Below are 13590 nucleotides of genomic sequence, written 5' to 3' on the forward strand. Positions count from 1 at the left end.
AATCCCATGACCTCAGAGGGAACAGAGGCGTCTCCATGGTGACTGGAAAAAGCTGCTCAGGGGAGCAAATCCAGGGACTTGCCCAGGTTGACGGCTCAGGGATTACGAATAAAACCACCATCCCATGGCATCACTGCTCTGAGGCTGGGCTCCAGCTCTGCGCCTGACCCAGAGTGATAGGAAAAGGAAGCTGTAGGTTTCCATGGCCCCAAATAAACACAGCCTGCTCAGGCCATCTGGTGGCCTGGATTCTGGGAGAGGAGGGGGTAGAGGAGAGAATGGAACAAGCTACCCTGTGGTGGATAGAGGAGCAGCTGGCAAGCTCCTTTCACCTGCTGCTGCCATGAACCATCCAGAATAGAGGCCCTTCTGGGAGAAACAGTCCTGAGAGGTGCCACTTGTTCCCTTAAAAAGGTGGCACTGAAGGCTGAGGCCAGCCTTCTTCCCTTCTCTGGTTCTCCATAGGTTGAATGTGTGCTTCAGGAAGGGGACATGCCTAGGGGCGAGAAGAGGGGAAGAAAAGATAAAGGATCATCAAGCCATTTCAGGTAGCTGAGGAGCTTGCAGACCCCAGGCTTCTCTATAGCTGTGAGTTGGGGTACCACCCCCATGTAGAGGGGGTCCACAGGATTTTCCTTTCTTCTTTTCTGGAGTGCCCTAGGTCAGAGTGGCTCTTAAAACTCAACATTACGTGGAGGTAGGGAACGTGCAGTATCACACAGTGGGATTGATCAGGTCTGGGTTCGACTATTTCTATGTGATTTTGAATTACTAACTTAACCTCTAAGGCTCAGGATCCCCATCAGTAAAACAGATTTTAACCACTGCCTCATGAGGTTGCTGAGGGCAAGGGTGATTTAAAAGGCAAAGGAAGGCTTCCCTGTTGGCGCAGTAGTTAAGAATCCGCCTGCCAATGCAGGGGACACAGGTTCGAGCCCTGGTCCCGGAAGATCCCACGTGCCACAGAGCAACAAAGCTGGTGAACCACAAAGCAGGTGTGGGTTGGGAGGAGGGATTTCAAAATCAGTACAGCAAGGAGGGTCCACCCCACGGGGTACCCTGCAAGGCAACGTGACTGGCCTAGCTGGTACTCAACAAATATGGAAACTTCCAAAAGCCTGCTATTTAGAGCAGTTTGGCTGCCAATCACGGGGGTGGTGAAGCTCAGGCTGTGCCCCTCCCCCCCATAGATAGCCGTGCGATGGGAGGCAGGTGTATGAGATGCACGGAGACAGGACCATGGCTCCATTTCTGGCTTTAGATTACTGGTGCGTTTTTTATTAAAGAAGAGAATAAAGCATTTGTAAATATATTTCTCTCATGTATACCTCAAAGATGACGCTGGTCAGCAGCTACAGAACCGGGGAGCAAACAGGCAGAAGCCCTTCCCCCACCCATCCCATCCCACCCCACCCCCTCCACCCTAGATGCCCGAGACACACGGATGGCTGGGAGCTGCCCAGCTCCAGCGGACCAAAGGTTCCAAGATGTGTGACTGGAAGGACCAGCTGACAACTCTCATCACAGTGCCGCCCAGAAAACAGGGTGGAGCCTCCAGGGAGGTTGGGCAGGCTTGTTAAGAAAACCCCTTTACCCCTTAGAAACAAATAAGGCATGAAGGTTCCCCACTGGGCTCCCAGCACAGAGGCCGGGGCTACTGACTTCCACTGCGTTGTATGGCTCCTCTGATTTCTAGGGTCTCAGGAAGAAGGAACTGGGAGCCCTGAAGAATTTCTCAGGGCAAACTGGGGACCTGGGCATCTCTTAGCTGAAGTTCTTAGCTGAAGCTGGACGTTCTGAAGCCTTAACAAAAGATTAAACCCCTGACCCAGCTGGGTCCTCAAAAGCAGGCATTGTATGGGAAGGAGGAGACATGTTCCCCATCTGGTCCCATTTCAATACTGCCCAGTGTGGGGTGAGACTCTTGGGTGGGTCCCAGTAAAGGGGGGCAGGGGAGGATGCTGGGACCATGGGCGGGTGGCACACATCCAGGACATTCTGGGGGTGGCAGGCATGACCTGCGGTGGGGTGGGCCTGGGGGGAGCACGGGAGTGAATGAGACACATCATGGTCCCTGAGATGGGGACAGGCAGAGGCCAAGCTCGGTGAGTCAGAGGAGGCATGCAGAGATAGGGGGCTCCCACTGCCCAGACCCCTGGAAGGCTTGATACCCAGAAGGCATTTCCAGGGCTGGAACCCAGGGAGGCTGGCTCTGAGTTGATTGGCTACAGATCTGCAGTGGGCTGAGGATCTCCAGGGAGAAGCCCGCCCTCACCAGGGCTGGAGTCGGGCCACTCGGGCCTGGCTCAGGCTTTCTGCTCTGCATGGCAGGGGCCGTCTCTGACCTGGTCAGGACCCTCGAGGTGGGACAGCTGGTGCTAAGGGAATGACAGCGTGTCACAGCTGGAGAAGCAGTGGGTGGTCCAGGAGACCCCTGGAACCTGCAACAGCTGGCTCTGGGGTCCCCCTTCAAGTGTTTCCAGTTGTGGTGAGGGGTCAGGGAGACCCTGCCTTGCAAAAAAAAATCTCTCAAAAAAATAAAAACAATAAAGAGAACTTTGAAAAAAAAAAAAGCCAACTGGTCCAGAATGGCTTTCAGAAGCCTGGCCACAAATCTGAGAGCAAGGCCCAGGGTCAGGGAGTGGGGGCTGGGAGAGCGGGGAGCGGGGACATTTGGCTTGCAGACTCTCGGCTGCGCCTTTGGGCTGGCGCGGGGTGGTGGAGGGTCCTGGGAGGCAAGAGGTGTTGACAGCCTCCCCCGTCAGCAGGGAACGGGTGTCCCCCGCATGCTCCCTGGGTCAGAGAGCAGCCTCCCTCTGGGGTGTATTGCTGCTAAAGGGCTCCCTCTCTCACGAGAGGCTGCACAGCCCAGGTAAGAGGGACCCCACGGCCTGATCCTGGGGGAGGCCACTGGCCGGGGAACCTTCACTTGCTGCTGTGCGTCTTGACTTTGGTGGCGTTGATGTCGGCCTTGGTCTTCTGGATCCTGGAGAAGATCTCCTTGAAGAGCGCCTTGTACTCGGGCTGGCTCTGCTCCAGCCGCTTGTCCACGGCCTCCACGTGCTGGCTCAGGCTCTTCTCGCCCGCCTTGGCCTCCCCCTGGCCCTCCTCGCTGCCCCGCAGGTCCTTCCACGAGCTGTCCCGGGAGACGGGCCGCGAGGTCTGCACGCCCGCGTGCCGCACCCCCGCCCCGTGCTGCCGGCACTTGCTCAGCAGCTCCTCGTACTTCTCCAGCAGCGCGTGGTACTGCTCGTCCACCTCGCGCAGGATGGACATGCCCCGCTTGCGCACGCTGTTGGCGTGCAGCGTGAGGTTGCCCACGTGCCGGCTGGCCGGGTCTTTGGCCACGATGGCGTTGAGCGCCGTGTCACTGCAGCTCTTGCGCACAGTGTGGCCCGGGGACGCGGCCGGAGAGGAGACCCCGTCCTGGGTGCCCGAGTCGTCCCCGCTGCCCGGCTGGGGGTCGTCGGCTTCAGGCGCCTGGGTGAGGGGCGCCAGCAGGGCCTCGGCCAGGTGGTCCTCCCGGCCCAGCAGGTAGGTCTTCGCCTGCTTCATCTGCTGCAGCTCCAGCAGCTCGGCCTCCAGCTCCTGCACGCGGAGGCGGCAGCCCTCCATCTCGCACAGCTGCCGCTCCAGCTCCGAGTACTCCTGGAGCACCGCCGCGTACTCGCGCTCAGCCCGCTGCTGGCGCTGCCGCTCCTGGCTCACCTGGGAGCGCAGCACTCCCACCAAGGTCTGCAGCCGCTCGTTCTCCTGCTCCAGCGGCCGCGGGCCCAGCTCCAGGGAGGAACTGTGCAGGCGGAAGGCATCCTCGCACCTGGGAGGGAGCAGGGGCAGGTGGGCAGAGGGCGGTGGGCAAGGCCAAGGCCCCGGGAGCCCAGCCGCATCTCTCTACCTGACGGGGTTGGATAGGCTGCCCCACCTAGAGTCGCTCTCGGCCTTCCTCCCCCTGCCCTCTGCTCTGGGAGGTTGCCCTTAGCTTCCGCCAGGTTTCCTGGCCCTCTCTTGGGTTCAGCCAATGGGAGGCACTGGCAGGAGGGCCAGGGGGATGGGGGCAGAGGGAGGTCATGGGGAATGTCTCCCTCTGGGCTCCTTCCCTGGTTACTGCAGGCCAGACAGCGCTCTCCCTGCCTTCTAGGTTCCAGTAACCTCCCTTCTCCTGGTCCCTTCAGGCCTCAGGATGGTAACAGCTCCTTGCTACCAACACCCCAGGGTGCTGCAGTGTCCCCCTGGTTTCCCCGCACCTTGCCCACACCTCTTTATTAAGCACTCCTCAGTTACTGTGGGCGGAGGCTATCTGTCTCCTGCCAGGACCTTTATTGAAACACCCACTAAATACACCGTGTGTACAGTATTCTTACATTAGGAAGTCATCCTATTCAAAAGACTTACTGAGAACTGAAAGGTATAGTTGTTAACCCCTCCTGGGTGAGAATTCTGGCTTACTAAACAAACAGGTGACCTTGGATAAGACACATGATCTCGGAGTTTCAATTTCCTCCTCTGGGTAGTGGGGACGATAAACCACACCTTACAGTACTGCCGTGAGAATTAAATCACTGAGCCGAGTGGTGGGCACACGGCCAGTGCTCACAGGCGCCACCTGCTGACTGTCGTTAGCAACAGGAGCAGCCCCTCCGATAGCCTGGACAATGCGGCAGCTCTCCTTCCCACCTGCCGCCTGGCGCCTCGCCTCCCTTCCCTGCCGTGGTTGGCAGCCCCGGGCACTCGGAGACACGGTCCAGGGTCCGGGCTTCTGCCCTCGAGTGGCACCCTCACCTACCGGGGGCTGGCGCACAGCTCCTTGAGGCAGGGGAAGGTGTGGATGGTGCGCCGGCGCTCCCGCTTCTTCTCCCGCCGCACTCGCAGGTGCTCCAGGTCCCGCAGCTGCTCCACCTGGGCCTGCAGCTCCTCCACCTGGGTCTGCAGGCGCTCGATGGTCTCCGTCAGCCTTGGGATGGGGTGGGGGACACACGCACGGGAGGGACTTTAAGGGGACGGGGCCAGCCCTCCTCACTGCAGCCCTAGGGGGACTTGGGGGCGGGGGACAAACAGGTGACCTTGAGCCATGCTGCCTGGTGCTGAGGTCAGACGGGGAACTCCTTGTATGACCAAGGACCCACTCTTTTCCCCCACCTCCCAGGCAGAGCTGACCATTTCTCCACTGTGTCTCCTCGGTTCCTTGTACACCCATCTAATCACTTATCACCCTGCACTGCAATAAAATATTTACGTGTCTGCCTTCCCTCCCAGAGGGCGGGACAGTGTCTTTGCAACCCCATCACTGTATTCCCCAGTGCCTAAAACAGAGCCTGGTGTGTAGCTCGTGCTTAAAGAAGGTTTGTGTCCTGAATGTTAAGCCAGCCCAAATCGACAAGGGCAAACTCACTACCATCCCAGGTTCCCAGACCTGGGCTTCCGAAAGAAGGAGCCTGAGTCACACCCACTGGTCAATATGCACACATGTACACCCGGCCCTGGGCCTCTCCTTGGCCATCCCCAGCCCCCGGCTCCCAGCCCTCCACCCGGCCCTCACCCATGGATCTTCTGCTGGGCAGCCTTACTCTCCAGCACCAGCTTCTGGTTGGTCAGCTCCAGGTCTCGGGCCGCCAAGTCCAGCTGTTCGTACACTTTGGCGTGCTGCTCATTCACGTGCCGCAGCGTGTCCAGCTGTTTGGTCAGGTACTGGGGGTGGGGGTGGGGGTGGGTGAGTATCCTTTCAGAACTGTGTTGGGGAAAATGTCTCCGCCTGGGCCCCCCTCCCACTTCTTGGAACAGGTTTGCTTTGGGGTATTCGTCTGCAGCAGAGGGAGGTGTCAAGGTGGCGGTGCAATAGGGCTGCCTAGGACAGTTGTGCAGGTTGTGAACTGCACAAGGCTGTTGGGCCAAGGCTGGGCCTGCTAAGAGGGCACCTTTTCTTAAGCTGCACAAAGGTACACACGGGCCAAGGGGTCCTTGATGGGTGGCGGAGCCTATGCAGGGCCCGTGTGGCCCCTCACCTCAATCTCCTGCACTTGCTCCTCGTTGGTGGCGTACATCTGCTGCAGAGACTGCTCCAGCTCCTTGTTCCTCTCCAGCAGCGTCTTCCCCAGCTCCGCAGCTAAGTGCAAGTCTTGGGGGGGAGGGGGCAGAGGGTGAGAGGAATATGAGCAGCTGAGAATGAAGTTGGAGGACCCCCCGCCATTCCTGTTCTGAGCATTCATTCTGGGCTGGGCCTCTGGGGACCCTGAGAGAACCAGGACCCAGGGGCCACCCCTGGGGAGACTCCAGGCCTGGAAGGGGATGTAAGCCACAAGCTAAGCCTGTGCATTGGCTGTCACTTCTGCCTGGAATGTCCTCTCCCCAGACACTCCCAGGGCTCATCCCTCTCTGCCTTTAATGTCACCTTCTCCAGGAGGCCTTCCTCAGACATTGACCTCACTGACCTCAAAATTGCACCCTCCCCCACGCCCCACTCCTTCCCTGCTTCATTTTTCTCCTGAGCTCATAACACCACCGAATTTACCAAACAATCTGTACCCTTATCTTGTTCGTCTCCCTTGACTAAATCGTAAGCTTACAGGGCGGGGATTTTGCCTGTTTCGGTCACTGATATTTCTAGGACCTAGAACAGTACCTGGCACAGAGCAAGTGAATAAGAAATCTTTTTTGAAAGAATTAGTGAGTGGAATGTGACAAGAGCATCATCAGACATAGGGGCAAAGTGCCCTGAGATGACAGGTAAGGGAGAGTTCACGCAGGGGACAGTGGGAATCTCAGGCAATGAGCAGCCTTGGAGTTGGGTTTGGAAGGGCGGCTGGAGCTCACTGAGAGGGGGAGGGGCAGAAGGGCTTGCTGGGTGTTAGAACTGGATACGGCTTCAAGACTCTTTGGCCCAGGACTTCCCGGGTGGCACAGTGGTTAATCCGCCTGCCAATGCAGGGGACACGGGTTCGATCCCTTGTCTGGGAAGATCCCACATGCCCCGGAGCAACTAAGTCCACGTGCCACAACTACTGACCCTGTGCTCTAGAGTCCGCGAGCCACAACTTCTGAGCCCGTGTGCCACAACTACTGAAGCCCGTGCACCTAGAGCCTGTGTTCCGCAGCAAGAGAAGCCACCGCAATGAGAAGCCCGCGTACCACAACAAAGAGTAGGCCCCGCTTGCAACTGGAGAAAGCTTGCGCGCAGCAACGAAGACCCAAGGCAGCCAATAAATAAATAAATAAATAAATTTTTAAAAAAGAGAGAAAACAGGAAAGTAAAAAATGGTGCAATAAAAATAAATATTAAAAAAAAAAGCTCTGGCCCAACCTCCTTATTCTATGGATGACAGGTTGGAGAGGAAAGAATAACCTACCCGAGGTTTCATCACCTGGGTTACAGCCACATTGGAAGCAGAATTCACATCTCCTCACCCCGGTTGGGTACCATTTGGTCCTAGTGACACACGCCCCTCTCCAAAACCTTCTTCCCCTGGGCAGCAAAACCAACCTCTTCCCCCAGTAGCTCCAATTCTTGTACCCTGTGGGACCAGAACCTCCTCTCCCCAATCCCAGCCAAAGGTAAATGAACACCTATCAGAGAGGTCGGGAGAGAATCTGGCCTGTCTTTAGGGGGCTGTATCGTGGGGAGGGGGAGGGGTTAGAAGGGAATGGCAGGTGCTGGAATTCCTAAAATGTCTCTCAGTGGGTCTGAAGTTGGGCGAGGTACCTAGACATTTGGGGTGGATATTTCCCCATACATAGGCCTAACTCCTTTTAGAAGCAAAGGGTAATATATAAAATAGATAACTAATAAGGACCTACTGTAGAGCACAGGGAACTCTACGCAATACTCTGTAATGACCTATATGGGAAAAGAATCTAAAAAAGAGTAGATATACGTACATGTATAACTGATTCACTTTGTTGTAGAGCAGAAACTAACACAACATTGTAAATCAACTAAACGCCAATAAAAATTTTAAAAACAAAAGTTAATGTTTGTAAATATATTATTATTTATATTTAAATATATACATATATGTCTAAGGGAAGCCTAGGATCAGATTGTGGTCTCAAAGAGGAGGTCAGGGGCTTCCCTGGTGGCGCAGTGGTTGAGAGTCCACCTGCCGATGCAGGGCATACGGGTTCGTGCCCCGGTCTGGGAAGATCCCACATGCTGCAGAGTGGCTGGGCCCATGAGCCACGGCTGCTGAGCCTGTGCGTCCGGAGCCTGTGCTCCGCAACGGGAGAGGCCACAACGGTGAGAGGCCCACATACCGCAAAAAAAAAAAAAAAAAAAAAAGAGAGGAGGTCAGATCAACTTATGTTGTGTTTGGTGGAAATTCAGCAAGACCACCCCTAGTTCGTGACGAGGGAGGCACGCCAGCTTCCTGCTCTCTGTAATGGGATGGCGGACATTTGGCTCATCCACAAAGGCTATCAAGTAATTCATGTATACATGAAAAAGAACAGACGGTCACACTAACTTTTTTTTACCCTTGGGAACTGTCAGGTCGTCTGTGACGAGGCCACTGCTAGGGATGCTACCTCCTGCACTGGCGTGGGAGGACAGGCTCTGTGGGTGGCCTGCATGAAGCCCCTGAAACTTAACCTTGAGTCCAAGGTCAGAGGCAGAGTGAGGAAAGGCCAAGAACAACTGCACTTTATGTTCTTCTTTCCAGGTAAGCATCTGAGCTGTGTGTGTATTCCTGCTGCCAGCGGGGTGGGCTGGGGCAGCTGTCATACTGCAAGTCATACTGGAAACTGGGGATATTGAAGGCAGCGAATGTGACCGGGGTTCCGAGATGCGGAGGAAGGGAACACAATAGAAGCGGCTTGGGGAGAATCTCAGAGACTGTCTCAGGGAAATGGGATCACAGTGCAAGCTAAGCTGGTCCGAGCTGCCAGGAGGGATCATGAGAGAAGTCTAGAAGCTGCAGCGCAGGGGACTGAGTGGAGCCAAGTGCTGGGGAAAGGACACCAGCTAGATGAGGGCTGGGCACGGCTTCGGCTTCGGGGAGGGTGCAGCTCCCTCTGGACCAGAGGGGGAGGGAGTCCTGGGAGTGGGAGAACGGGGGAGCTGGCTAAGCCAGAAGTGGAATCTGGAGTAATAAACAGCCTGTCACAGCCAGATTAATGGTTACACTGGACCAGGCCAGGGAAGGTACTGAGTCTGAACTGGCATCTCCCCTGCCTGGACCCCAGCATTTTCTGCGGTCTCCTGCAGTGGGCTGCAGCAGTTTTGCCCTCTGAATGCCAGCAGAGGTGTTGCCCAGGAGCAATGCCCCAGAGCCCTAGAGAGAATGGTTGGGAGCCGAGGGGATGTCTTTGAAAAGAAATCCTGAAATCCTACTGCCCCTCCTGGTTGGGGTCAGGGCGGGACCCCCTAGACTCCAGAGAAGAGAGGTAGGAAAAGGACAGAGGACAGACATAGGGAAGAAAAGACAAAGATAAAGGGGGCAGAAGGAGGCCAGCTACCACCTGGCAGGGCTGCAGGGGTCCCGTTCACAGCCTCCGGGCACCAATGTCAGGAGCCCTGGGTCCACAGAATTGGGGTCCGGTCAGCTCCCTCCCCTCGCCATGTCAGAGCTCTCCCCTGAGGCTGAGACTCAAGGTCAGGAGCCCAGGACCTCAATTCTGTGACTCAGCAGTCATCTCTCAGCCTGGAAAGAGGTGCCCACAGGGCCAGCCACACCTCGTCCAAGGCGGGGGAGGGAGGCAGGCAGAGAGAGAGTGCCAGCGCTTAATAATTAATGTTTTTTTCTATTTTTACAGGTGCTCATGGCAGTGGGCAGAGGGAACACTGTGAGAAAGGAGGACCCTGTTTGTCCCAGATGCCTGCCTCCACTGGGAAGGAACAGCATCAAAGTCAAACAGGCGCTTGATGGCCAAGCATCTGAAAGTAAAGTTGGGGCCCGTCCTCGGGGGAGTTGGGGCTAGCTGAGAAAAACCATGTCCTGGGACACTCAGAGGCAACTTGGGGGCAGCTGGGCGGGAGAGAATTTGGGGAGCGGGTGTGGGGAAGGGGGAAGGAACAGGCACCCGATCCCCCACGTGTCTGGCCTTTGGCCCACGTTCACCCCACCATCCAGCCCTCCGTGCCGGTCCCCGTGGGGTGCCGCAGCACCAGTGCCTGGGACCTCCTCCGACCCCCACCCCGGCACTCCAGATAATTCCTACTTTGCAGTCATGCGTGGTCTTTTCGCATGGCACTGTGCCTCGGTACAAGCACCCCCTCCACTTAGACTACCGGCCTGCCTTCTTCTGCCGGGGCGGGGTGGGAGGGTCCTCTTCACCCTCCGGCTCGGAGGGGTGTGTAAACCTTTACGCGTCTCACAGCAGAAGGCCCTCACTCCTGTTCTCACTGTCCGCAGGGGCTCACTGCTGCAGAACCCCTGTCGCTCCGTCACAGGTGCTAGTCTGATCCCATTTCTGCCTCCTCTGCTGGACTGTGGAGACTGCGAGGGTGGAGATCACATCCCAGGCTCAGCACAGCACCTGGCCCACGGCAAGCAGACGTTTGGCTTCTGGTGGAAAGCTCCAGTTTCTTCTGAGACTGTCTCACTTCTCGTTTCCCTCCTCATTCCTGGGCTCTGGCTGCTACTCAGGTTACGTGGCAAGGCTGACTGCTGCAGACCAGTAAGGCCAGAAAAGCAGGGGCCTGTGGGTCCCATTCCCGACCCCGGACCCAAAGCATGGCTGCCTGGCCCAGCTGGAATCTCGACATCTCTCTCCCTCTCCGGATGCAGCACATCTCCCACCCCTACTCCCTAGCTCCTTCCTCCCACATCTGGGCCGGGCACAGTGCCAGAGACTTCTTTAGGAGTGCGGGAATGAAATAAGACAGCAACAACATCAGCATCTGCCTCCAAGGAGGCCATCTTCCCAGGCATTCAGCTTCCAACCTTTCCTTCTAGGCCCGCCTCTTCCATGAAGCCCTCTCACCGCATCCTATCATCCCCACTCAGTTACAAGCCCAACTCCACCGACTCAGGTGCACCCAGGAGGCCAGGGCTGGGACTACTCCCAGCTCCCAGGATCGTGTCTGACACTTAAGTGGAGGCTGATATGTGTTTGTGTAATGTGAGGTTTTGGGGGTAGTTGCCCAGGATGGGGAAGGGGGTTGTTGCAGCCAGGACTGGGCATTTCATTCCAGGCAGGGAGGCTGAGGGTAGCCTCCGGGACACAGAGGCGCGGTCCAGCCCAGCACCCCCCCGTCCTACACTGGTCCCCCAGAGGCTCTGATTAACCCACTGTCCTGAACACAAGGGCAGCGCCTCATCTACCAGCAAATGTGGCCACGTGGGGATGTGGGTCAGGGCCGGAAAACAAAGCCTCCAGGATCTGGCTAGATGCCTCACATGAGGGCAAAGGCAGGCGTCTGAGCCCCATGAATGCAGACCCAGACCAGAGGGTGTCTGCACACACTGAACCAGACTGTGTCCACACCCACCAGGCTTGCTGGGTGACTGTGGTCACTTCTAGACATGTTTCCTAGCCCCTCCAATTCTGACCATCCAAGAATGAGGCACTTTTCTTGGGAGGAGAGGCTGGATTTGATCTCACTCCAGCAGGCCCTGGCCCCGACCCTCTTAGGCCTCCTCCTCCTTCCTGTCCTAACAGCCCCGCCCCCTACTTGGAGTGACGTCACCTCGGCCACCTCATCAACCCCCTTGCAGTCGCCCTCTCTGACCTCAGATGGGAGAGGGGGGAAAGTGACTCCCTGTTTACTCAGGCTCTGATCTGGGGCACTGCTCAGAATTCCCAAATCTGATCCCCTCCAAACCTTGAGCCATTTGGGAGAAGGCCAGCAGAGGAAGGACCAGGGGACTCCTCCCTCTGAAGGGCAGATTGGACTCCTAGTAGCCTCCGCTTCTCCATCGGCAAGGTGCCGGCACCCCCATCACCTCCCTGGGTAGAGGGGAAGGGAGTTGGGGAAACTTTCTAGGAGCTCAGGAGTCCTGGCAGGGAAGTGTGCCGCTGGATTTGGAATGGGGATAACTTCCTCCCCCCTCGGCCCCCCAAAACCCCTCTCAGCAAAACATAACCAAGGAGCCACCTCCTGACCTCCAAAGACTTCCAGCCAGTACTCTCAGACACCCCCCCCCAACAATACCCGGGGCACCTGGGCAGTTCCTGCCTCTAAGATGGGGTGGGCGAACTGGGTGAAGTATGCCCCTGTTGTTCGGGCAAAGAGGAAGACCGCTCCCCCCATTTTTGCAGGTCTCCACGCGTCTGGTTCGGGTCTTCCCGGGCAGCGTCCCCTCTCTCCACGTCCCCATTCTCCAGACGCATCTCCTCTCTCAGTCCGGCACGTCGGGTGCAGCCCAGCCCTCCCCGGGGTGATACCGCCCAACAATGGAGAAGCAGACAGGGGTCGCGGGGCGCACCCCGCTTTCCCGCCCCCTTTGCTCACCCTGCTCCAGGTCCTGCTGGTCGTACCAGGGCTCCTCTTCCTCTGCGGTGAAATCCTCCATCCTGGCGGCCCTCCGCATGGCCCCGCAGGCGGCGGGCTGCAATTGGGCGCTGCGGCGGCGCGGCTCAGGGCCGGGGCGCGGGGCCCGGGACAATGCGGCGGAGGCGGGCCGAGCCTCCCGCGTCGCGGACTAGGGCTGCAGTGCCCCCGCCCGCGCCGCGCCCCCTCGCCATCGGCCGCCGGCCTGGCGCCCACACGGGGCTGGCTCGCTGCCGCGGATTGGCCCGGCTGGGGTCCTGCAGAGCCCGGGGCACCGGGCGGCGGCTGCACAAAGGGTGGAGGGGCGGGGACGGCGGGCGGGACGGCGGCAAGGAGGGCCCAAGCCCGGCCGGCAGGTCTGGGGCGCTAGGAGCGAGCGGGTGCCGCAGCGGGCGCCCCCTGCCCGACTCCGGCCGGCGCTGCCCCCCGCCCGCCCGGCGACACCAGGAGCCGCCGCTGCATCTTGGCGGGGTCAGCCCAGCGCTTCCCGAGCCGCCCGCTCCGCGGGGTGGGGCCAGCCGCCGATGGCCAATCAGGAGACGTATGCAAAACTAGAGGCGGGACCGAGGGCGGTATCTCCGCAGCGTCGAGGTTCGGCTGTTGCTGAATCAACCCCACCTTCCCTTCACTGCCGACTCCAGTTTACATCTCAATGTCTAAAATCATTTTATTTTGTTTACCTATTGTTGTCTCTCTCTCCCTGTAGATCTCCTGAAAGCAAGGATCTTGTCGATCTTGTTCACAGTTGGCTCTTCAGTGCCTAGAGCAGGCTGACCTGCTACCTTCCATGGACACTCTTTGAATGAATGAAAATTAATCAAAAATTACCTTTAAGAAATTGTGTTTAAATGCCTGTGGCCTGAAACCTCACTCCAGGAGTGGTGAACTTTGACTGTTACCTGCATTCTGGGCCTTTCCCTTTAAGGTCCTGTTTCCCTCTCCCTGGGATTCATATCCTATACCCAACTATACCCATTAAACTATATGTGTCACTTATCCGAGCATTCTTTCCTTAAAGGAGTTTTCAGACTCAAGTATACATGTAACTCACTTTTATTAGGCCCCACCATGTGCTGGTACTGTTGAAGCACCCTGAGTATAACCGACTCTGAATATATGTGGCAAATACATCAAACAAAGGACTTGTATCCAGAATATAGAAAGAACAC

General features: G+C 57.5%; 1 protein-coding gene across 1 annotated transcript; it reads right to left on the reverse strand.

The window, feature by feature from the left end:
* Positions 1–1414: 1414 nt before the first annotated feature.
* Positions 1415–13206, reverse strand: CDR2L (cerebellar degeneration related protein 2 like). Its single transcript, XM_082605257.1, has 5 exons — positions 12383–13206; positions 6000–6112; positions 5537–5685; positions 4784–4951; positions 1415–3817 (listed from the first exon to the last, which is right to left on the reverse strand). Exons 1-5 carry the CDS (start codon positions 12459–12461, stop codon positions 2926–2928), a joined length of 1401 nt encoding a protein of 466 aa, XP_082461383.1. The 5' UTR covers positions 12462–13206; the 3' UTR covers positions 1415–2925.
* Between the last annotated feature and the right edge of the window lie 384 nt (positions 13207–13590).

The sequence above is a fragment of the Mesoplodon mirus genome (assembly GCF_964341445.2).
Source record: "Mesoplodon mirus genome assembly, chromosome: 18".
In the NCBI taxonomy this organism is placed as follows: domain Eukaryota; kingdom Metazoa; phylum Chordata; class Mammalia; order Artiodactyla; family Ziphiidae; genus Mesoplodon; species Mesoplodon mirus.

Bases quoted from the DNA above. Each gene is read 5' to 3' on its own strand.
- CDR2L (XM_082605257.1), bottom strand. From the start codon at position 12,461: ATGCGGAGGGCCGCCAGGATGGAGGATTTCACCGCAGAGGAAGAGGAG. The intron at 6,113-12,382 runs GTGAGCAAAGGG...CTCCCCCCCAAG, and splicing joins CCAGCAGGACCTGGAGCAGG to ACTTGCACTTAGCTGCGGAG. The intron at 5,686-5,999 runs GTGAGGGGCCAC...CCCCACCCCCAG, and splicing joins AGCAAGTGCAGGAGATTGAG to TACCTGACCAAACAGCTGGA.